General features: G+C 50.8%; 1 protein-coding gene across 17 annotated transcripts in view; it reads left to right on the top strand.

Annotated features, from left to right (window-relative positions):
* Mical3 (microtubule associated monooxygenase, calponin and LIM domain containing 3) overlaps positions 1–24,238 on the top strand; it is a 194,537-nt gene that overhangs the window by 144,866 nt on the left and 25,433 nt on the right. For 11 of the 17 annotated variants that reach the window (XM_076940475.1, XM_076940486.1, XM_076940473.1 and 8 more), the window contains 9 exons: positions 4,414–4,609; positions 10,509–10,744; positions 12,325–12,414; positions 14,428–14,565; positions 15,961–16,023; positions 19,158–19,268; positions 20,490–20,636; positions 21,136–21,218; positions 22,139–23,945. In XM_076940475.1, the coding sequence (XP_076796590.1) occupies positions 4,414–4,609; positions 10,509–10,744; positions 12,325–12,414; positions 14,428–14,565; positions 15,961–16,023; positions 19,158–19,268; positions 20,490–20,636; positions 21,136–21,218; positions 22,139–23,945 (2,871 nt within the window). The remainder of the gene's footprint in view (positions 1–4,413; positions 4,610–10,508; positions 10,745–12,324; positions 12,415–14,427; positions 14,566–15,960; positions 16,024–19,157; positions 19,269–20,489; positions 20,637–21,135; positions 21,219–22,138; positions 23,946–24,238) is intronic. The other 6 variants (XM_076940490.1, XM_076940488.1, XM_076940487.1 and 3 more) reach the window with 4 other exon arrangements.

Below are 24,238 nucleotides of genomic sequence, written 5' to 3'. Positions count from 1 at the left end.
TGCCTCTCTTCACCTGTCTGTCTGATAGCTCCTTGGTCAGGACAGAGAGTCAAGGATGTTGATCTTGATTCATTGGCACCGTGCTTGCCAAAGTGCTTTAACGTTGTGGGCTGGAAATGTGCGGTACACTGGACATCATCTTCCCTTTGGGAAAACTGAGCCTCTGTGAGACCCCAGTCCTTGAGGTTCTCTGTCTAAGTAGTCCTTTGTCACTGAAAGCTCGAGTGAGCCTGTCTACTTCTGTTGTTTGGGACAGAGTTTCACTCTGTAGCCCTGGCTGGCCTGGAATTCACAGAGCTCTGCCTGCCTCTTCCCCCGCAAATGTATCTGCCATGGCTCCCAGCTTCCCCTTCACTTTGGTTCGATGGTTTGGGTTTTGAGACAGGGTCTTGCTATATAGCCCACGCTCATCTCAATGCTCCTGCCTCAGCCTCCTGAGTTCTTGGGTTATAGTTGCAAGCCACAAAATCAAGCCTTCTGCCTTTTTTTTTTTTTTTTCAAGATCTCCAGCAAGGTACTTAAAGTTCTCAGAGCATCCTTCCATAGCACTGGACATGTGAAGGATCTGAAAAGTTTTGACTGGTTCTGACTGTCTTTTTGTTAATTGTAGCATCTCCACCCCCAAGAGCCTCGGGCTCTGGGCTTGAACTGCCAAGTTCTGATGCTTGAAGATCCATCAGCCTGCAAGGCTTGTAGACTCTGCAGAGAAATAACACCAGGCAGAGGGCAGAATGCCTGCTACTCCAGACTCCAGCGTGTCTGTTAAGACATTTTCTAATATAAAGAACCACAGTCTGGTGAGGCCTGGGAAGGGAGCAGTGACTAGGACTCTGCAAGTGTTCTCTCTTTGTGTCACAAGTCTGGGGACAACATGGTGGCCTCTTGAATTACTGCTGTCCTCTTGAAGTTCAATTCTTAGTCCCCCTGCCCACAGGCTGTGTAACCTCAGGCACCTAAGTGTCTGCACATTTCAATGCTGGTTAACTATGTAGTCCTCCAGAAGACCTTCCCTGAGTACCCAGGATGGACACTGCTTTCTTAGTATTCTCATGGCCATACGAGCATGCATATGTCGTAGTTCTCGATAGCTTATGCCTGGCACACTGTCCACAAGTCTGTGTAAGAATGGAAATGGGGTTTGCGTCTGCCGTCTTCCCCCGAGATCCTAGTAGATCCCAGCACAGAGCAAGCATCAGCACAACCCGACTTTGCTTCTCCCGTGTGTTTCTGCACTCCGCCTTGCTGGGGTTAGAATGTTTGCCCCAAAGTGATAGTTCTTACTCTGATTTTCCTCTTTTCTCCTAAAAGAAATACTGTTATTGCTCTGTATTACTGGAGTTCCTGGGAAGTTTACGCTTGCTTCGTGTCTGTTCCTCTTTTTATTTTTCATGTAAGAGCAGTCATCAGGCACATGCTGAGAAAGCATCTCGCTGTGTGGTCAGGGAGTCCTCATCTTTGTTCCATGGAGTTTGTGGGTGTTGATGAAGAAGGAAAGGGTGGATGAGCCAGCACCTGGAACCTGTGCCCTCCTGAGGCCTGGGCAGACAGCTTTGCTTTGGAGAAGGAGTTGGCTGCCTGCCCTCTCTTGTACTCTGCACACTTAGCTCCCAGACACCCTCGTCTAGCTCTGTGTGTGTGTGTGTGTGTGTGTGTGTGTGTGTGTGTGTGTGTGTGTATTATACTTTTAAGGCTACGATCTTAGTTCTGGAAGATGGAGCAGGGTATTTAAAATGGCGCTCCTGAGGGTGAGAGCACTAGGAGAGGTGAACACAAGGATGTGTTGTCAGATCCCATCAGCACACGTGTGCTTGGATTTGTGAACAAACTTAGCATCGGATCTCGCTGTTCAGTAAAGAGTCTCTAGTCACTCTGAAAGCTGCTGTTGCAGCAGAGCTGGAGATGCAGCAGATGTGCTAAGACTGAACCCTGCACCTGACTGTATTCATAGAAAAACTCTCTCGTGCCCTGGCACAGGAGTTGAAAACACTTTGGGGCTGAGGTTATATCTCATTGCTTACCCAACAATGCATGAGGCCCAGTGTTCAATCCCCACACCAAATGAACCAGGTATGGTGGCACGTGCCTCTAATCCCAGCACTTGGGAGACAGGAGGATGAGCCTTGGCTATAGGGAATTGGCTAGCCTGAGCTAGAGACCCTGTCTCGACAGCAAAAACCTGCAAACAACAGAAATGCCAACCCTCAAAGCATTTCCTATCCCAGAGTTGCTAAACTAGTTCAGGTCTGCCCGAAAAGACCCCTGTTGTCCCAAATTGGGTAGGTATGGCACTGCATGCAAAACTTCAGTGTTATCTCCGTGCTTAGACTATGACAGCAGTGAGAGACTGGCCCTAGTCAGAGCCTGGATCATTCCTGACACTCTCTCACCTGGGCTCTGCCTTTTGTTTTATAAACAAAGCAAAAGCAATTTCATTTATTATGCTGAGTGTGTGTATGATGTATGTTTGGGAGGGGCACGTCACAAAGCACATGTGGGGGTCAAAGGGCAACCTCACCCTTGACGGGTGGAAGTGCTTCTCTCCTTCCACCTCTCTGAGAGTTCTTGGATTGACCTCAGGTTGTCAGGATGGTGTGGAAAGTGCTCCCTGCTTTGCTAGGCCTGTTCCTACTTTTCTTCTTCACCATGTATCTTAAAACACAGGTATGTGTGCATTTAACCTAGCGCTGCCACCTCTTCCCTTATGTCTGCATCAGGTGGTCCGGAGCGAGTGGCCATCAACTCCTGTGTGTAAATGCACACCCTGGGGATGCAGGAACCTTGCTGGGTATCAGCTCTGTGGATTCACCCATATTTGCTAAGTGCTGCTCTGTGGGAGAAGAGGAGGGGGATAGACTGAGGTTCCAGAGTTGGTACCCTCACACTCACACCAACCCTGGGAGGCGGGTGTCATCCTGGCCACAGGCCAGGGTACGACTTTGAGAGGATTAGAGTGTCTCTAAGCTCCTTCTGCCTTGTTCATTGCTCTAGAGGCGGTGTGGCCTAGGAAAATGGAGCCTAAAAATGAGGCAGGCTAAAGTCTCCTGCCGTGGCCAGCTTTATTCAACATCAGACAGTTTATACTCTGAGGGTTAGGAAAAATCACTTGAGTAAAGTTCCCACGGAGTTCAAGCCGTGTGCAATCACAAAGACAAGCTGCACATGGCAAAAACATGTTTTTTCCATAGAGGCATATAAACAAATAACAATAGCCAGTTGTAATGAATAATCTGAAGTAAGCTCACTCCTATCCGCTACAACTGGGAGGCGCACAATCTAAGAACAGTTACTTGTTTTGAAGAAACTAAGGTCACAAGACTCTAGTTTGTTTTCTTGGAGGTTTCTCACAAGCACTCAGAATTCTCCACACGAGAGTCCATTCTTGGACCGTGTCAGCACTTTCAGTCCTGATGGAGTCAGGATCTGACTTAGGTTCGTATGGCTGTACCTCTGTGGTGTTGTGACACAGAAGACATGACAGGATTCACAAGGGTCCTCTGACCAGAACTGGGACAGTGGCAAGTGTCAAAACGAACAGTAGTAGCAAGAAAGGAGACAGGACACCTGCTGTGGACTGCAGCAGACTCAAGTCAGAGATGCTTTGTATCTGGTTTAAGTTTTAGAAGCACTGTGAGTCTATAGTGTTGCTCTGAAATATTTAAAAGCAAGCTATGAGGTAGAAATGGTAGAATTTTTTAAAAAGTATCTTCTGGTGGTTCCTGTCAGATGCTTAGACCCCTGTGTGAAGAATGACAGGGGCAGAAAATTATGTGGTTTCACCTCCCTCGTACGTGCATACAGGGAAGGTATACTTGTTGTGTACGGGCATGCTGAATGGGCAGCACCTGCCCCACACTGCCAAGCTTGGCCCCACTCTCCCCTGCACAACCACGCAAAGGGCTCTGCACTGCCACTGTGGTGTGTTTGTCCTACAAGATATTTGTCAAATACATGGCAACAGGATACTGGCAGATCCTGTGCAACACATCTACAAGACGCCTCAGCAGATTCCTACCAGACTATCTTTGTGGGGGCCACGGGAAGTATGGTGCTCTCTCTCTCTGTGACTCTCTTAGTCCCTGGGGAAGAGACCCACCTGCAAGCCCTGTACAGGTCCTTAACCCACACCCAGTCACTGTTACCTGTAAGATGGCATCTCTCCATCTTGACTTAGGGAAATGTTGCACACACCCACAGTGTCATCTCCTGTCCTCAGGCCAGTCAAGTGGAAACCCTTTCAGCTTTCCTTCACCCATGGTCTGATTTCTAGGAGAACTATGCATCTTTTTCTGAGAAATGAGTTATGGCTGCCTCAATGGTCAACATTCTCTTTCATCCAGCACCAGCTCCCATCATCCATTGCTGGAGTTTAGCTTCTGCCCTTCATCCTCAGTTGCCTGTTTGCTTTTCCCACAGGTACCAGCATGAATGGCCTGGAGGAGCCCAGCATCGCCAAGAGGCTGAGGGGCACCCCTGAGAGGATCGAGCTGGAGAACTACCGCCGATCTGTGAGGCAGATAGAGGAGCTGGAGGAGGTACCTGAGGAGACGCAGGCCGAGCATAACCTAAGCAGCGTGTTAGACAAAGGCACCGAAGAGGATGTGGCCAGCAGGTCAGCTGATGCCCATGGTTTGCCCAGCTACAGGGTTCCTAGGGCAGTAGCTTTACTGGGTTCCCAGATTTGGCTGGCAGCAAAGGAACTTGATGAGCAAGGAAATTTGAACCAGTTTGATTGGGTTGGAATCTTAGTTCTTCTCTTACCAGCTGTGAAACCTTAGGCAAATCCCTCAGTTTCCGAATCTAGTGCCTTCCTCAGAGACAGTGTGAAGGTTAAGGAACAGGTAGGAACACGGGGTTTAGAATGGTCCTTAACACGTCTAAGCATTTGGAGTTTCCACTGGTGCTGCTGATCATGTGTTCATGGGAGTCCTAGGGATAAACGTGGGCCATGTGTTTTGTCCCCTTGTTGTGGGGAGAAACCAATGGTAACCAGGACCAGACCTGAGCTTCCAACTCCATATTCAGAGATCCAGGCCCTAGCCTCTTCCTGTTTTCCCTGCTGCCCTGTGACCCTTTCTCCCCACCATCAAGGTTAGCCATCATTACTGTGTGACCCTGCACGTCTAGAGCTGTGTAGGTAACCATCTCTAGATGGAGCGGGCCTGGAAAGAGTCACAGTCTGTAAGAAAGACTTCCTGAGCATGCATGGCCCACACCCCTAGACTGCCTGAGCACGGCCCACGCCCCTAGCCCTTTGTGAATGGTTGAAAAGGTGACAGAAAAGGCAAGTGACACTGTGATCCACCAGTTGTGGCTTACAAGTCTGCAGGAGAGGAAAGACCTTCCCAGGAAGGAAAGCAAGCTGGAAACAGCATGCCTCCAGGTGCTTCCACAGAGGGTACCAGGCTTGGGGTAGCGGTGACTTGCCACTGGTGACTCTGAAGCCTTGACAAAGCCACTTGGCGGTGGGCAAAGAGAGGAACAAAATCTTCACATGCTAGGGGCCACACACCAGAGGTGTCTGGCTTCGCCAGTCAGTGTCAAATCTGTTTAGCTGATCAGTGATGGGACCAAGCAGTGTACCCTCTTACCTCAGCATTTATATCTGTATGTGATGCCCTCTGGTGGTCCAGAGTTTCCTGTGTCAGTAGAGAAGGGTGTGGGAGAGACCAGGATGACAAGCATGCACAGTCAGTCCAAGCCAGACTCTCACAGAGCTCCGATGTCAGAGCTGAGGCTTCAGACCAAGAAATTTTACTTAGAGGTGATGGGCAGATGTATTTTTAAAGGTGAGAATGTTTGCCAGAGCATATGTCTGAGCAGACGCATCCCAGCAGAACGATCTGGGGCAGGCAATGCGGTACGGTACCCTTGTGCTGGCCCCGTAGGCAGCCCCTTTGTTGGTATAGTTCCAGGGCTTTCCATTGACCTGAGGCCTCAGTCACGTGACTGCAGTGGATCCAAAGCGCCCACAGGAACACACCCTACACTCCTGTCTCATTGCCAGTCCCGCAGTTCTGCCAGGCACATTGATAAACCCTTGAGCAGGGCAAAGTGGCTTAACCTTAGGTTGTGTGGTGGCGAGATATGCAACCAGAATTTATCTAACATAAATACTTAAATTCCATTAAAGAAAGAAAAATCGTAAGAGTGTAGGAATGGTGTGACTCGGCGGGGGCACATTTACCATGCGTGTTCAAACCATGGTTTCTGTCCTTGAAGAGTCTTTTATAAAAATGGAAAAACAAACAAACAAAATCCAGGCAGCGGTGGTGCATACTTTTAATCCCAGCCCTTAAGAGGCACAAGTATGTAGATCTCCGAGTTCGAGGCCAGTTTGGTCTACAGAGTGAATTCTAGAACAGCCTAGACTATACAGAAAAATCCTGGGGGGTGGGGAGAGCCACACACTAAAAAGGAAGACAATAATAACCCATATCTCATATCAGATGCTCCATAAAGTGAGGGGCATCAGAGCAGGAGTGGTTGATTTTGCCTCCCTTCCCTGGGGAAGTTGTAAGAACAGATGTGTTGTGTTCATCTTCTCTGTAGCACTAAGTTGAGTCAAGTGCATTCACAGTCTTCAGCCTGCTTAGTGAGGGGTTAGCCCTGAACACGAGAACAGACATCCTTTTAAGAATCATTTTGTCTAAGCTGGGCCTGGTGATACATGCTTGCAATCCCATGTGTGTCTGGGCAGTGGCCAACTTGAGTTATATGAGACCTTGGCTTTAAAAAGAAAGGAAGGAAGAATGAATGAATGAATCAATGAATGAATGAATGGGTGAATCTCCCAGTCCAGCCCAGGAGCGTGTTCTCCCACAGTTCAGAGAACTTGACTCAGCCATCTCTGTTGAGCAGTGTGGTATAATATTTTAGAACATGGCTGTGGAATCAGACCTGGACTAGAAGCTCAGTTCTACCACTGACTGACTGTAGCCAAATCCCTTATCCTGTGTGCCTCAGTTTCCCCATCTGAAAAGGCTATGATGTGCCCTGAGCTTACTATGGAAATTACACAAATGAATGCCTGGTACCCAGTGGTCACAAATTATCATCAGCAGTAACTGTCACTACTGCACCCATCGCGGTGCAGTGCCCATCCCTAGTGGAGCAGGCCAGGGATGCGGGTGTTGATCTCCATCACCAGGAGTAAGAGCCAGAACCTGCCTGGGTCAGAGTCACCCTGCCCAGGCTGGTCGTCAGCCTCTCTGTTTCATAGCTATGTAGCAGATGGTTAGATTGAGAGCCAGTTCTGCTGTTCTGGGGACAACCTGAGAGCCTTCCTTTAACGGTAATGCCAGACACTGGTTTCCAGAGTGTCTGGGGTCTTCAGGGTCAGCAGATATCCTGGGGAGGGGGGAGGTTATAATCACCTCCACGGTTTGGTTCACATAGTACGTGCAGGTCCTAAGCCCTGTCACAGAACCTTAACTTAACAAGGTCTCATCAGCTGTCTAACTTCTCCTTGTTGGCTCCTAGGAAAGAAGTCTCCAGGTGGCACATTGTGTGTGTGTCTGTGTGTATCTGTCTGTCTGTGTCTGTCTGTGTCTGTCTGTCTCTCTGTGCATGTGTGTTGGGGTTGTGAGGGGAGATAGGTTGTCTAAGGGCCAGGGAGAACTAACCCCATGTTAAGGAAGGTAGCCTGTACATAGCCCAGCTGCTGTGTTCTTTATTGCCTGCTCTCTCATAGCTCGAAAGAACACTCAGAGGCTGGACAGATGGCTCAAGGTTTAAGACCACTTGTTACTCTTGCAGAGGACCCAGGTTCGATTCCCATCACCCACATGATGGCCACAGCCTTCTGCAACTCCAGCTTCAGGAGATCTGACATCCTCTTCTGATGTCTGAAGGCACTAGGCATGCATGTGATGCACAGATATTTAAAACACTCATAGACATAAAAAATTTGATTAAATCGGGGCTGGGGAGCTGGCTCAATGGTGAAGAGCACTGTCTGTTCTTACAGAGGACCTCGGTTCTACTCCCAGCACTGACATGGTGCACAACCCTATATAACTCCTGTCCCGGGGTATCTGATGTCCTGGCCTGGCTTCCTTGGTCACATCAGACACATAGCTGAGTAAAACATTGGTAATAAAATATTTTTTAAAAAAGAGAAAAGATAAATAAATAAACAAAGCAAACAAAAAGCCAGTCAGTGAGCCCCTGGAACAAACGTAACTTTTGCAGAAAGGACAATTAAGGTTTCAGAGGTCTCTCCAAAGTTGATGGCACCTAGAGAGTAAGGAGAGGAAAAGCCACTGTCGAAGCCAACCATGAGTGAACAGGAATCCTGTGTGCCCCTTTCTTCTGGTTTTAGCCCCTCTTCCAACAGAGTTAGTGAGGGGCGCAGGATGACACATGTGGGATTTCCACGGAGTGAGTGTAGAGAACACTGTGTGCCTTCTTAGGCCCTCTGCTTGGCAGCAAGTATTGTCAGGGCCAGTGGGACCTGGGGGTGTGGAGAGCAGACTGCAGTCCCTGACTAGAAGCTTAATCTAAGAGTCAAAATCTATTTCCTGTTTCCCTCCAACTATGGCGGGGAAGGAGCTGAGGATGTGGCCCACTTAGTGTAGCACTGACGTTCAAGGTCATTCTTGCTACATAGCGAATTGGAAGCCAGAGTAGACTACATAAGGCCCAGAAGAAGGAAGGAGAAACGGTGGGGAGGAAAAGAAGGCAGGGAGAGAGAGAACCCCAGGGAATAAGATCTGTCTTTTCAGAGCTGTGCATCTGAACCAAATTCGTGCACATCCCACCCTGACAGCTGCTGGTTCTGAGTCACTGCTGAGTTCTGGGGGAAGCACTCAAGAGCCTGGGCACTGGGCTGGAAATCCTGACACCTGTGTGCCTTAGTCAGACTTGCTCGGCCATAAGAGTGGCTGTACAGCAGAGGGGTTGTGAGGCCAAGGGAGTGAGACCAGAGGAAATGCCCTGACTTACGGAAGGGTGCCTCCACAGGACGTACCCTGTGTTTCAGGCATTGAACTCATGGTTTGGGCATGCTAGGCAAGCACTTCAAACTGAATTATACTCCAAGTCTTCTTGTTTTAGCTTCCTGTTTTGAGATGGGGTCTCACTCAGTTGCCCAGGCTGGCCTTAAACTCACTATGTAACTTAGGCAAGCCTTGAACTTCTTGTTCTGGTTTCCATGTGTGATATCATATTCACTGGAGCTTTGAGGTTTTTATTGGGACTCCATTATATGCATAGTAATTTTTGATAGTCCATGTGGTTGATCTAGTCTTCGGGTCAACCTGAAGCCCCCTTTTTCCCCCTGGGGTAAGAAAGTCTTTGGTTTTCCTAGTGTGACCAGTCCCTATATTCAGTCGTAGTGTGTGGCCAGACTTCACTGTAGGCCCCCCGTCAGACAGAGATCCATAATGAGCACCATAGCTGCCTTCCAGCGTGTGCTTTGACTGACCCCCATATACAAAGGGGCTCGTGAGGCGCTAACCCCACCTTCACAGGAGACAGACTCACCAGCCACCCCACTCCTCATCCCTGTACAGCCTTAGGCCCAGCGTTCAGTCCTGTGCTTCGTTGTAAAGGTGGATTTTTCTGCAGCCTGGTCCAGTGTGTACTTCAGATGGAGGACAGAGTCTCAGGACTCTGAAACAAATTGGAAACATCTTTAGTAAGGCCACATGTGACTGGATCCTGCATGTCATTGGACCTCATTGGCAGGGCCTGAATCAGAGCAGAGGTTGAGTTTTTGTCTGCAGCAGTTACTGAACGTAGCAGTTGCTCACATCCCAAGCCGAGCTGGCCTTGTGCTGTGCAGGGAACAGATGAGGAGAATTAGCAAGGCCCAGGAGGTGGTGGGGCCTTTTCCAGGGGTCCTGCTATCCTTGTACTGGGCATGGGCCCTGACTGCACTTCATCTGTGTGGCATGTTCCATAGAGAAGTTGCACCTTGAACATAGAGAATTGGACCCTCAATCAATGTCCCCCTCTCAGTCAGTCTCTCTCACACACACACACAGAGAGAGAGAGAGAGAGAGAGAGAGACAGAGAGAGACAGAGAGAGAGAGAGAGAGAGAGAGAGAGAGAGAGAGAGACAGAGAGAGACAGACAGACAGACAGACAGACAGACAGACACTTCTGCCTGCTGGTTCAGCCTCTTGGGGCTTCCTCCCCATCTCTGCTCACCATGATGGTCACTGGAAGCTTCTAGCCAGTTTGCATAGAGTTCAGTTGAGTTCCTTCAGCCAAACAGTGACAAGCCAGGACCTTCTCTCCATTTTGGGTGTGCAGTGAGTAGCCTCTGGGCCCCACGGGCCAGGTTGCTCCCCAGGTGGGTCTGCATAGGTATTGTACATGTGTGTCTGTTGTCCCGCCCCATTGGTGCGTTCCTTCTTGTCCCTTCCCCAGCTGGGGAAGGGTGGCCTGACCTGCTTCCTCTCCCTTGCTGTGTTGGAAACTGCTGCCTGCGTCTGTGGCTCTGAACTGTCCCTCTCCACCTGCTGTCATTCCTTCACTCAAGCTGGGTGCTTTCTTACTCTCAGCAGTTCTGAGTCAGAGATGGAGGAGGAGGAAGATGAAGATGATCAGCTCCCCACCTCTGACCTGGGCGGGGTTCCCTGGAAGGAGGCAGTCAGGATCCATGCCCTTCTGAAGGGGAGGAGTGAAGAGGAGCTGGAAGCCTCCAAGAACTTCGAGCCTGAGGACGAGGAGGAAGAGGAGGAATATGAAGAAGAAGATGAAGAATATGAGGAGGAGGAAGAGGAGGAGTCCAGTGAAGGTCAGAACCATCTCCTTTAGTCCTGACCCGTCCCACCTCCCACCCCTTCAGCTCTTGCCAGTGTGAATGTAAGGTCTCACAGACATTAGAGTCCGCATGCTGCCCTCAAGACCTGGGGTTTTCTGGCCCTCGTTTACTCCAACCTTAGAACAAGATACAGCGTCTGGCAAGCTGAAAAATAATGTCCTCTGTGTACATTGAGGTTTTTATTCATTTTTAATATTTTTTTTTTAAACTTACTCACTTTACATCCTGTTCGCTGCTTTCCTCCTGGTCACCATCTTCCACAGACACACAGACACACACACACACACACACACACACACACACACACACACGCACACTCTCTGGTATTTTTAATCTGGAAGTGGAAGGCGGGGCTCATCTGAGGACTATGTCCAAATTAAGTTCCTTTTACTTTTTCATCTTATCTTTCCCCCCTTCGGCTCCATACAGAACTTTATTGTAGAAAGACAGAGAAAGTTGGCTCCTTCCAGTAGTCTCCCCTGGTGCAGGGTGTCAGGAGGCTGTGACTGTAGGTGTTCACTAGACCAACTCCAGCCACAATAGTCAGTAACCTTTGGGGCCTGAAGAATGCTCGTTTGAGTTTCCAGGCACTCTGGCTTCTTCTAAAGCTCCTCTTGCCTTGGGCCTGAGATTTCTCTGTCCTTCACCTGTCTGGCTGTGACCTGAAGACAGGAGGAACTTGTCTGTGGAAGAATTATCACTCTTGCCCTGACTGCACAGGGCCCGTGGGTGGTAGAGATCTGGCTCCCCGAGGAGAGCCTTGCCCACTTCCCAGGGGACATGGAGCCAGAGGGAGTACACGCCCTTCCATGTTCTTGCAGCCCCACATCAGAGTTGCGGGTTAAATTCCAGACAGCACGGGCACAGAGAAGCTAGCTCACTGTAGCGACATTGCTTGTTCTTGGGCTCTGCGCATCCCCTGCCATGGACCGTCGCAGTATGCTCAGGGCCAGAACCCTTTGTGGTGTTGGCAGCTTCTCTAGAGAGCGTAGTCTCTCATCCTCCTGCTCTGACTCCTCCGAAGGCCAGCGTGGGATCTAAGCAGCCTCGCTGAGTTTCCTGAGACAGGAAGAGGGAATGTGCTGGAAAGGGCTGCCATTGGCCAGAGCATGATTTTTCTGTTGTCCCGTGTGCATACCATGCTGGCCCAGAGTTCCCCTGTGCTCTAAGGGGTGAGTCCATGCCCTTCAGAGCTCCCACGGGAAACGTATTTTGCCTACTCCACGTGATGGTGAATACTTAGCAGCCTTTAGCCCTAATACAACTCCGGGAGTTTGCCCACCTTCCCTTCATGAAGGCTTCACTTGCCGAGCTGAGCTGGGAAGTTCACCACACACTCAGCCAAGCTCTGGATGTTCCTTTGTCCCCAGCCTGCAGCATATCTTTGGGGCTGCAGACCTGGATGCCTGTGTGGACAGAGTGGCAGGACACATTTGCATGTGGTGGGGATAACTTTGCTCTCTCTTCTCTTTCCTCCCTCCATTCCCTTCTCTGACTGACCCCCTGGGGGATTCTTGGTGCTGTCTGTGGGTGTCTGGCTCCCCCTGCTGTAGAAGGGGAGTACTGCCCCTGGGACAGAGAACTCCTGCAAGGCCAGTGGCTCCAGCATCTCTCAAAGGAAGAAGAAATGGGTACATGTGAAGGTACCCGCTTTGCCTCCTGGCCATTTCCACCCCAGCTCCCAAGAACCCATCTAAAATATACCTCCAAGAGCAGGCCCCACGTGGAAGGTCTTTTTTATAAAGCTGTTCTCAAAGGCTCTGGGCATATCTGGGCACCTGTCCCTGACCCGGCCTCCCCAGACAAAGCACAGACAAGCATGTGAGTTAGCAGATCCCCAGAGGACAGAGAACAAGGTTTATGGACGGTGACCCAACCTGTGTCCCTGTAGCTTTCATTCTGAGATCCCTTTATCCAGTTAAACCTCACTGCCTAGCCACAGCTCTTCACCTCTCACCTCAGGGTCTCCATGCTGCTGATGGCTCCTCCGTTCACACCACACACACACACACACCATACATACACAGCACACATACAACACACAGCACATACACAACCACACAACACACACATACCACATATACATACACACATACACATAGCATACATACACAAACACAGAACATATATATATATACACACCACACATACACAGAGACCCACACACCCCACAAGTCTGTAAGTGCTGGCAGAAGGCAGAGCTGTGCTCAGAGAAAAGGCTCAACTCTTCCCTCTGAGGCTTAGAAGCCAAAGAGAGGAGCAGCCTTTCTCTCTGTGCCTCACCCTCCCAGGTCCTGACACATCTAAGCTGTTAGTGCGTTTGCCAGGATTCAGCCCTTACCAGTGCCATCTGGGCAGACTATCTTTGGGGATGGGCTGTGAGTCCAAATAGATCAGTAAGAGAGTCTGAGGGGCCGACTCTCCACGTCATGGTACAGTTTACCCTCCGCATCAGAGAAATCACTTGGCTTTCATGCCAGGCCACATCTTCATTAGGTCAAATCATAAGCTGCCCTGGTAGTGACAGGTGGTATGTAGTTAAGGCAGTCGAGGGGAGGACAGACACGCACTTCCGGTTGGAAGCTGGAGTCCTTCAGATCGGTGGCACCTGCTCTTACCGCCTGAATAGCTGCCTTCCTTCCTCGGTGCCCACCCCCATGCTCCTTAGTTACTGGCTGTCCTGCTATCTTAACCCTACTACTGTGTGGCATGACCCAAGCACTAATGAGAGGGTCCTTCGGGCCAGGGCTGCATGTGAATTCTACCTGCTCTGGCAGCAAAAGTGTATGCAGGGGCCGCTGCTGGGTTTTTATAGCCGAGAGGCAGATCTCATGCCCAGAGAGGTCAGAAGGGCTTCCAATGCAGTTTGTAAGGAAGAAAGGAAGGGCTTCACTCACAGGAGGGAAGAGGTTCTGGTCTCACTCCTGCCTGAATGCTGGAGTTCCAGACTTCACAGGACAGATCTCAGCTTCATCTTCCAGCTGCTGTCCCCACCCTCCATGCTGACCACGTCCCCCATGTCGATGCCCCTGCCACCATGCCAGCATGCAGCATGTGCTCTCTGGCTTCACTGCAGAGGGCAAAAATGAAAGTTCCAGCAACGCACCCATCTGTCCTGGTTAGTTGCCTGGCTCCTGGCAGAGTGGTGCACCATCCTAGCCCACCTGTGACTGACAGGAAGGGTGTCCTCAGGAGCTCGGGCTGTGCTAGGTAACAACCACATTCCGGGGCCCTGGAGTGATGGTCCTATAAGGTGAGGGTCGTCCACCTGTTCCACCCTGGGCAGTGTGGACCTCAGATCCATTTCATGATGGAAAGGAAAAATTTCTTCTGCATTTGGAGGTGGAGTGTGGATTTCACTGTACTAAGAAGTTTATGTGAAGCTCAAAATGACTAAATCAAACCTAACAGAAGGTATGTGTGTGTGCGTGCATGTGTGCTTGCGCGCGCGTGTGTGTGTGTGTGTGTGTGTGTGTGTGTGTGCACATGTAAACATGCATGTTCTCAATTTTTACCTCTTTCTTATTCACACTGGTCCTGGCAAACACTGTAACTCTGTTTCGTTTCCTGTCCTGTCTCCTTTCTCCTTCCCTTGACTGTTTGCTGTTCCCTCCTGTCTTCCCTCTACCCTCCTTCCTGGGGACCTGGCTCCCTAGCCGGGAACAAGAGGCTGCAGCAGATCATAACCGCAGCGGATCCCTTGGCGATCCAGGCTGATGTGCACTGGACACACATCCGTGAGAGAGAGGCAGAGGAGAGGATGCTCCCAGCCTCTGAGTCCTCCACTTCTAGAGGTAACTGCTTCGAGTCCCAGAGTTTGATGTGTGTCCTGAGCCCCCATTCCCGGCCCCTCCAGAGGCTGCAGAGGCTTTGTCTGCAGGGGGACCACTGTCCTTGCCTGTCATTCAAGAATATGTAAAGTTCTCTTGAGTTCTGAGGCTCTGTCTCTACTAACACAAAACAGGAATATGGACCTGACTCAGAAGACCTAGACTTTGCTGTCTTCTGTGTTTTTCAACAGGGTTCTCTTATATCCCTCCTCAGAGTGTGTTCAGAGTGGGTGTTGCATGAGTGCACGTCAGGACGAGAGAGGGGAGTGTATTTGGGATTCAAAGTAAGGAGGAATGCACAGGTGCCTCAGTGTCTCCATCTCATGGTCTTACGTCAAGTCCTGGGCAGAGTGGCCTGTGTTTCCTACTAAGGTGCACATGGAATTTATTCTGGTTCCTTTCTTATTTGTTTGTTTAAAACAAGGTATCACTGTGTAGCCCTGGTTGGCCTGGAACTTGCTGTGTAAACCAGGCTGGCCTCAGATTCGCAAAGACCTGCCCTTTTTCTGCCCCCCTGAGTACTGGGATTAATGGTGTGCACTGTCATGCCTGGCTTTTTTTTATTTTCTTTTTTGGATTTCTTTCTGTCTTTCCTTTCTCTCTCTCTCTCTCTCTCTCTCTCTCTCTCTCTCTCTCTGTCTGTCTCTCTCTCTCTCTGTCTCTCTCTCTCTCTGTCTCTCTCTCTCTCTCTCTCTCTCTCTCTCTGTCTGTCTGTCTGTCTTATGTTTTAGACAAACTCACTAAGCTAGCCAGGCTGATCTTGAACTCAAGATCCTCCTGCCTCAGCCTCCAGAGCAGCTGACCTTACAGATCTACCCCCCCCATATCCCGGCTCTGGCTTCTTCTAAGGAATAACAATAAAAAGAGAGCAAAGCCCATTTAGAGGTGTGGTGGTCATAGGTCATTCTCTTTGACCCCCTGTCTTCCATGTAGGGACCCTTGGTGGCATCACTTTCTCTGGTTGGGGCAGTGCCTCCCAGGGCTGCTTGCCCTGTCAGGCTCTGTGTCCTTAGAAGATCACTTCCGATCCATGGGAAAACTTGGGGTTTTTGTGTGATGTTTTATTCCTCTAGGACATCAAGATGACCCACAAGATGGGGACAAGGACAACTCAGCAGCCCTAGCCAGAGCTGCTCTCTCTCAAGTTCTGTCTTTTCTCCTTATCCCAAATACCTGTCCCAAAGGCCAACATCGGAACACATACACACATACACACCCTGTGTTAGTACCATTTGGCTGTCTGTCTTATGGTGTCTCTGTTCCTCTTCCTCTGTTTTGAATTTTAGGACAGACTTCAGCTCTCACTGCTGAGGACTTACCAATGTTTAATTTTGCATTTATCATCTGTTTTAAATTCAGTGACCGGCCTTCCCTCCGTACGCCGCGCAGCAGTACAGGCCTGGCTGGAGACTGTCTCCGGAGGTAGTCTGGTGATATTTGACACTCCCCACCCCCCATTCATTATAACCTCTTTCTCTAGGCAGCTCTGCTGGTGCCTTAACTCTAGGACTCAGCTCCTGTCGCTGGTGCATGCGAGGGCAAAGCCAGTGGGGTGGGGTTCGTGCATGCTTTGTCAGACAGCCCATCTGTGCATGGACCAGAAGTGCATCCTCCATCCTCAGGCAGCCTGGAGACCAACAGCGGAGATAGGACGGAGTCACACCTCTTAAAAATTATCGTTAGTAGCTGGTTGTGAAACCCAAGGGGGAAGGAAGCTTTTTACGCTGAAATCTTAAACCTATAGAAATGAAGTTGGGTAGCGGTGGATGTGGAGTGAAATCAGATACTGTTCCACAAACCTACCAGTGTGTCAGAGGAGCAGTCAAAACAGGAATTCCTGCAGAGTTTGCCTAAGAGAAGCGGTGAGGAGCTGTGGGCATGGCTAAGCTGTACAAGACATGGCAGCAAAGCTGGGTCCCCAGACAAAGCTACACAGGCCAAAGGCGGCCTGAGAAGCCTTAGCTATCCCTACTTGTTTTACTAGCAACCTTTTCTCAAGGAGAGATGCTTGGCATTCGGAGAAGAACAGTCCTTCCCACTGCAGGATATCCAGTCCTCGGCTTCTGCCCTCAGTGCTGAACAATCTGCATGTATCTAATCCTATATGCCCCCATAAAGGAGACAGCATCCCCCCTGGTTGGGAACTGGTGTCCTGGCAGTGATTTCTGGGACCAGTAAGGATGACACATGTGGGTCTTTACCGACTCTACCCCGATTGTCCACCAGCAGCTGAAAGCAGACATGTGTGATGGGAAAGGATTCAGTCTAGGCCAGCTAATGCGGACTTCTCCTCACCCTTTGAGCCAGAGCAAGGAGGAAGGAGGCTGAGGAGGAAGGATGTCCTAACAGGCAGCTACAATAAACGGTGACTCCCGGCTTCCGTAGTGTGTGGCTGCTCCTCACTTGTGTGGCCGCTTCCAGCGCAGCTCTCCATCTTAACAAGAATTCCGTCCCTCGGTTCCATTGCTCTAGCTGTGTCTCCACACACATCCGCTGCCGCTGCACGATAGCTCTCAAGTGTTTGCTTCTTGATATGTGTGGTCATCGTTTCTTTCCAGGTATTCCCAGGAGTGTAGAAACACCCCCACCCTTCCCACTCTGCGCCAGATGTTTCTTAGTAGGAAAACTGTGGGAAGGTACAAGAGACCAGGACCAGGCTGGGCCAGCCTGGGGAACTGAGGAGTGGTCTCCTTATTAGTGTTCCAACTTTCTTGCCGGAGAGAATGTGGTTACCACCTCGATGGCACAAGGGCCCTCCAGAATGGGCCCAGAATCTGTTTCCAGTGGTCTCTTATTCTCCTACATGGCAGAGTATACAAGGATGACCTCACTATCAAAGTACAAAGCTTAGTTTTGAAGCTGGACCCAGGGGTGTTGTTCAGTGGGTGTTTGTGTCCCCAGAGTCATAGTTGCACATTCCCTGGTGAATGTCTCCCATGAGTGTCTCAAAACAGGAGATCACTGGAAGGTTTTAGACCTGTGGGGATACTTGATTTTTTTCTCCCTTGTCTGTCGTAGCAAATTCCATCGGTATAAGAGAGTGCTTTGGCACTGCCCACTCCCTGGATGGCGCTGGTGTCTCAGAAAGAGCAGGTGGTGAGGGTCAGGAGCCTGGAAACGTTACCTGGCGTGCAGCCACACCTTCATAAACCCTGGGCTGTCTGCAGTTTTTCCAATCTTGTTTGCCATAGTTCTCCAGTTTCAGCTTTGAAAAAGTTCATCTGGGTGCAGTGGCACATGCCTCTCATCAGGAGGCAGAAGCAGGGTCTCTGAGTTCAAGGCCAGCCTGGTCTACACACAGCCAGTTCCCAGCCAGCCAGCCAGAGCTACATAGTGAGACCTTGTCTTTAAAAGACAAAAAAAAAAAAAAAAAAAAAAAATCCTATTAGTTGTGTTCAAAGTAAGTGTGCAAAAAAGTATACAATGTAGGGAATTAAAGTATACAATGTAGGGAATTAGAGCAAAGCTCACAGAACTGCTTCCTCCCTCGTCAAGAAAGGCAGCATTCTCAGAATCTTCAAGGTGCTCCTTCCTCCTCATAGTCCCCTGCCCCCAGCATCAAACCCCCTAAAGGAGCCTCTTTCTCAACCACCTGAGCTCAGTGGCCTGTGCTCACTTGGCCCCTCCCACTCTCAGCTCAGCTTTGAGAAAACCCAAATGTGCTTTAATGCCCTGATCCCCAAAACACAAAACTATCACCCTCAGGCTGATAGCATCCTAGCCAGAGCCTCTGTCCTCCCTGCTCTGCTTCTGTACCATCAGTAGATCCTCAGCTAACACAGGCAAGGGCCAGGTGGTGTACAAACTCTTCGCCTCAGGGGAGATAAAATGGGGTGAGTGCCTTGCTTTGTTTTGCAGCCCCAAAGAGCAATTCTTGATCCCGGAAAGGGATTTTTTTTTTTTTCTTTTTTTAAGACTGGGTTTCTCTGTATACCTCTGGCTGTCCTGGAACTTGCTTTTGTAGACCAGGCTGACCTCGAACTCAGGGATTCACCTGCCTCTCCTTCCTGTGTGCTGGAATTAAATGTGTGCACCACCACACCTGGCAGAAAGGGAACTTTACATATCTCCTCAGGTCCACCCTCCTGCTTTAATAAACTCCTCTAAAAAAGCATCAGCCTCTACCTGTGGCTTAACAGCAGAGCCCTATGTGAGACACTTAACCGTCAGACCCAAGCTTTGTCACCCAAAAGTGGACATGAGGAACAGGGCCCTCTGGCACATTAGAGGCCAGCACTGGGCCTGTTGTGTAGGCACTGTTAGAAGCAACGGTGATGGCCTCACAGCATCCCTTGATTATGACTGACTTGAGGACCTCATAGCAGCAGCCTCTGGGGAAAAGGTGATGCCTCCAGGCCAGAAGCCTCTCTCCTGCCTCTACTTGGCCCTTCTAGGGTGGACACATGGCCACGGCACCCACACTTATAGAGTATGGTCCGTGTTATCCGGGGGCCTCCTTTCTCCCTGTGGCCTATGCATTACTATCTTCTTGTCCCCTACATAGGCATTTGTCTGTCTGTCCCTTTCCTCTTGTCCTTAAATGTCTCTGCTTTCAGCTCCTCTGGATGAAGATGACCTAGAGGAGGATGTGGACTCTGAGCCAGCGGAGACCGAAGGGGAAGCTGCAGAGGATGGAGACCCTGGAGACACTGGTGCTGAACTGGATGGTATGGGGCCCAGCCTCCCTTCTCCACCTCTGTGACCTCCTGGTACACCTTGGCGGACAGGACCAGAGTGGGTGGGACTCACAGAAGTTACTTTACAATGAAAGTTTAGGGATGAAGGTCGGGGGCAAAGGGGGACATTCTGAGACTAGTGAAAGAAAAGGGAAGATAAGTCTGCAGGCAATCCCAAAGAGCTTTTTTATTTTGTTTTTCTGTCACAGCCTGTTATGTCATGGTCACTTCGTGTAAAAAGCAGACAGATTGGGGGGGGGGGGGGGCTGCTCAGTGTAATGTCTTTTGCACAAGCAGGGGTGCCTGACTCCCTTGTAAAAGCCACGCATGGAGGAGGGTGGAGACAGGATGACCTCAGAGGCTCACAGGCTAACAAGTCAAGCTGAAAGGCAAGCTCCAGGTTCAGTGAGAAAGTGAAAAGCAATATAAAGCACCTAGTGTCAGCCTCTGACCGTCACACAGATGAGGATACACATGTATACACCATACACACACGCAACATACACACCCCAAACACACAACAAACAGATGAGGACACACACACACTATACATACCACACAGACACCATACACACATATTCCGAGCCCCTCCGTGTCCCCTTCGCCCGCGAAAGAGACAAGTGAGGCAGTGTTTGGGTGGTTACCACAGCGAGGCTTTATTCTTGTATCAGCAGAAGCGGAAGACACCCCAAGCCCGGGAAAGGCACTGCTGTATGTACCCTAGAGTGGCGTGTTCACTTCTGATTGGCTGTTTACTCATTACCCATATTACGCCCCGGGATGGGCAGTGACTTTGGCGCGCTTTTGCCTTTTGCACCTGCGCAGTTAGTTGTTTACTTGTGGGAGGACAGGATGCCCGCGCCATCTTGTAATGGCGAATGTTGTCATGCTCACGTGGCTCCTAGCACACACACATACACCACTCACAAACATACACCACACACACACACCATACATACATACCATACACACATTCTGTGTACACAACAGAAGGAAAAGCACCACAGGTTTCTGCAAACTTCACACTCAGAAGACAAGATGCTTAGCGTCAAATCTGGCCTGGGAAGAGGCTTGCTTTGCAGGGACTGCGGAGCCTAGTTTAGACCTCATGCCACAGTGGATCACCCCATCTCTAAGGAAGCAAGACACAGAAAAGGAACACATCCAGGGCTCAAAATGTGTAAAAACCTGTGTCTTGCCTACGTCCCTCAGATCAGCACTGGTCTGACGATATCCCTTCTGATGCTGAAACGGAACATCCAGCACAGAGCCAGGCCGAGCTGAAAGCAGAGCTGGACCTGAGAGTGTCAGAAAACGAGGAAGAGAAGCTATCTGATACACCAAAGCAAGAGGAAAGAGGTGGGGGCAGGAGGAATGACTTCCAGAATGCCAGAGACTGCAGGGGCATGCTCGCAATACTAGGGGAGGCCTTCGGAATATAGCCTATGGTGCCCAGCAGTAGCCTCACCCGCCACTGTCCTTGTCCTTGCCTGTCTGGGGCCACAGATCTCTACAAACAGCCTGAGGCAGTAGTACCTCTCATTGGGTTGTTGAGCGTGGGAAGACCAAAGGTACTTCACAAAGCTTGAGACCCAGACCATAGCCTCCACACATAATGACCAGGGTGCCAGCTGCAGGAGTACCCAGGGTATGGGCAGTCAACTTGACTTTTTTTTTTTCTAGAATAGCCTGAGGGCAGACCCAGAAACACAGTGCAAGTTAGCCTATCTGAGTCCCTGTTCTCCTGCCTCAGCAAGGGGCTGGCTATACTGTGAGATCCTCCATGGATGACTGCACCCTACTCCTAAGTAGAAGGGACTTAATTCCTTTTATAAACCTCTGTGTCCCTCCTTTCCAGCTCCTTCCCAAGTCTCCAGCCCTAGTCAGCCACCTCAGAAACAAGCTGTTCTGTTCTCCCCAGTCCACAGCCCTGGAGCAGAGGTAAGTAGGCCTGTGGGGGTGGGGGCTGTCAATGGGACTTTAGGCAGGACCTTGAGGAAACTGCATCTTAGGACCCATGATGTAAGCTCCACAAAGAGGAGATACAGCCCCCTGTAGCCACCTCATTTTGTGAAATTCTAAAAACGTCATATCTTGTGCTAGGTAAGGCCACTGAGGCGGTGCAGGCTGCAGCTGCTGCCTCAGTCCTTGATGATGGGCAAGTTTATTTTTAAGCCGATGCAATGCATCTGTAGGTTTATAACAGGCATATTTTGTTTCCTTTTGGTAAAACAAATATGTAACTACTTAAATGAAAAACATATCCCTAGATCACCAGCAGTGTGTGACACTTTAGAGAATGACCCATATCAGGCTAACATCTGAGGTCCTTAGTCTGGGCACTGCCATGTGCAGGGCAGACCAAGAAGGAATCCAAACCCAGGCCTTGGCTCCAGGAAACATGGCACGGTCCAATAGTTAAGCTTAGAAAACCAGGGTGGAGTTGTAAGTGTCTGTGTTCATCACCGTGATTACTCAGAGGGACAGTGTGACAAGAGCAGACTGCACCAAGCATGTTAGTGCCTCAGGGAACCCCAGAGCTCTAGTTATTGTGGGTTGGGATGAAAGCCATATTCATTAGTGCTCTTGGCCAGTCTTCATGTGAGTGGACCAAGAAGCAAGGATGTGTGTGAGATGCACCAACCCTGAAAGCTCAAGCTGTCCAAGCTAAGCAGAGAGGGTTTAAAAAGTTAGCAAGTAGAGCAGAAAATGAGGAAGCTTCTGCAGCTCCGTGAATAACAGCCAAAGGATGGAGAGGGTTTTATTTCAGTAAATTCAGGCCCTTTGAGAAGGCCCCTGAGGGAAGGTGCTGGCTTCTGAAACCCTCATCTCTGAGCCTCTGTTCTCTTCTTTCTGTGTAGGAGGCCAAGCCCCCACTTGCCTCCATCGCCACCAAGGTGAAGTCCCCTGAGGAGCCACTTTTCCCTGAACCTCTGCTCCTCAGAGAAAAGCCCAAAGCTGACGCCCCTGAAGAACAGAAAATTGTACGCTCACCCATTCGGTCACAGCCTGTGGCCCTGCCAGAAGCCAGGTCGCCTACCTCACCCACCAGCTTACAGCCAGAGACTCTGCTGGCCCCTGCCACTCCTCCCACACCTCCCTCCACCCAGCTCCCCATCTGTTCCCAACCTCAACCTTCTTCAGATGCTTCCATCCCATCGCCCACCAAGTCCCCCATACGCTTCCAGCCAGTTCCAGCCAAAACATCCACACCCCTCACCCCACTCCCTGTGAAGAGCCAAGGAGACCCCAAAGACAGACTAAGTGGCCCTCTGGCTGTGGAGGAGGCCCTGAAGCGGAGTGATCTGGTGGAAGAATTCTGGATGAAGAGTGCTGAGATCCGCCGCAGCCTGGGCCTTACTCCTGTGGACCGGAATAAGGGCTCAGAGCCCAGCCTCCCATCCCCTGCCTTGAAGCCAATAACCCTAAAATCCTACTCAGTAGACAAGTCGCCTCAGGATGAGGGTCTCTGCCTTCTGAAACCTCCACCTGTTCCTAAAAGGTTGGGCCTGCCAAAGTCAGCTGGTGACCAGCCCCCACTGCTGACCCCAAAGTCGCCCTCCGACAAGGAGCTGAGGAGCAACCAGGAGGAACGAAGGGACCTGTCGAGCAGCTCGGGCCTGGGCCTCCATGGCAGCTCCTCCAACATGAAGACCTTGGGCAGCCAGAGCTTCAACACCTCAGACTCCACCATGCTCACTCCACCTTCCAGCCCACCCCCACCCCCACCCCCCAACGAGGAGCCTGCCACCCTTCGAAGGAAACCCCATCAGACTTTTGAGCCCAGGGAGGCCTCAGTTATCCCACCTCCCACCCCTGCCTCATTCATGCGGCCCCCACGGGAGGCAGCCCAGCCCCCCAGGGAGGAGGTTCGGAAGTCCTTTGTGGAGAGCGTGGATGAGATCCCCTTTGCTGACGATGTGGAGGACACTTACGATGACAAGACTGAGGACTCCAGTCTGCAGGAGAAGTTCTTCACACCTCCATCCTGCTGGTCCCGTTCAGAGAAGCTCCTGGCCAAGGAGAACGGGCGGCTCCCTCCACTGGAGCGTGATGTGCAACCCCAGAAAAGGGGACTGCCTCTGGTCTCAGCAGAAGCCAAGGAGCTGGCTGAGGAGCGCATGCGAGCCCGGGAGAAGTCTGTGAAGAGCCAGGCGCTGCGAGATGCCATGGCCAAGCAGCTGAGCAGGATGCAGGCCATGGAGATGGCATCCTCCAGGTCCCGCACGGCGCTATCCCAGAGCAAGGAACGCGGGTCCGAGTCCACCAAGCACCCAAGCCTCCGACGCTCTCAGGAGCCTACCCTGAAGCATGAAGCTACCAGCGAAGAGATCCTCTCCCCTCCGTCAGACTCAGGAGGCCCCGATGGCTCTGTCACCTCATCTGAGGGCTCCAGTGGAAAGAGCAAAAAGAGGTCGTCCCTCTTCTCTCCCCGCAGGAACAAGAAAGAGAAGAAACCCAAAGGGGAAGCCAGGCCCCCAGAGAAACCCAGCCCAAGCCTCCCAGAAGATGTGGCAGCTAAGCCCAAGTCCCTATGGAAATCAGTCTTCTCTGGGTACAAGAAGGACAAGAAGAAAAAGAGCGATGAGAAATCGTGCTCCAGTACACCATCCAGTGGCGCCACGGTGGACTCTGGCCAGCGCAGGGCATCTCCAATGGTGAGAGCAGGTAAGTGTGGCCAAGGGATGCTCACAGGATGGGTGTGAGGAGTGCCTCCCTAGACATTCAGCTCACAAAGATCCACTCTTCTGGGCTGCTCCCACAGGGATTCTTAGGAGAGGGCACAAGCCACATGCACCTCAGCCTCATCCGCTGTATGAAGCAAGGCAGGTGCCGACTTGAAACTCAGTAGGGTAGATTCCTGCTGGTAACCTTGCCGGAGTCACATGACCCCATACATGGGCCTGATTTTGAGTGGAGCAGAGAACTGCCAAGGGGTCTTGAGTAGGTATCTAGGATGT

The sequence above is a fragment of the Arvicanthis niloticus genome, chromosome 9, assembly GCF_011762505.2.
Source record: "Arvicanthis niloticus isolate mArvNil1 chromosome 9, mArvNil1.pat.X, whole genome shotgun sequence".
NCBI classification, from domain to species: domain Eukaryota; kingdom Metazoa; phylum Chordata; class Mammalia; order Rodentia; family Muridae; genus Arvicanthis; species Arvicanthis niloticus.
This window is presented reverse-complemented; position numbering and strand designations above follow the sequence as displayed.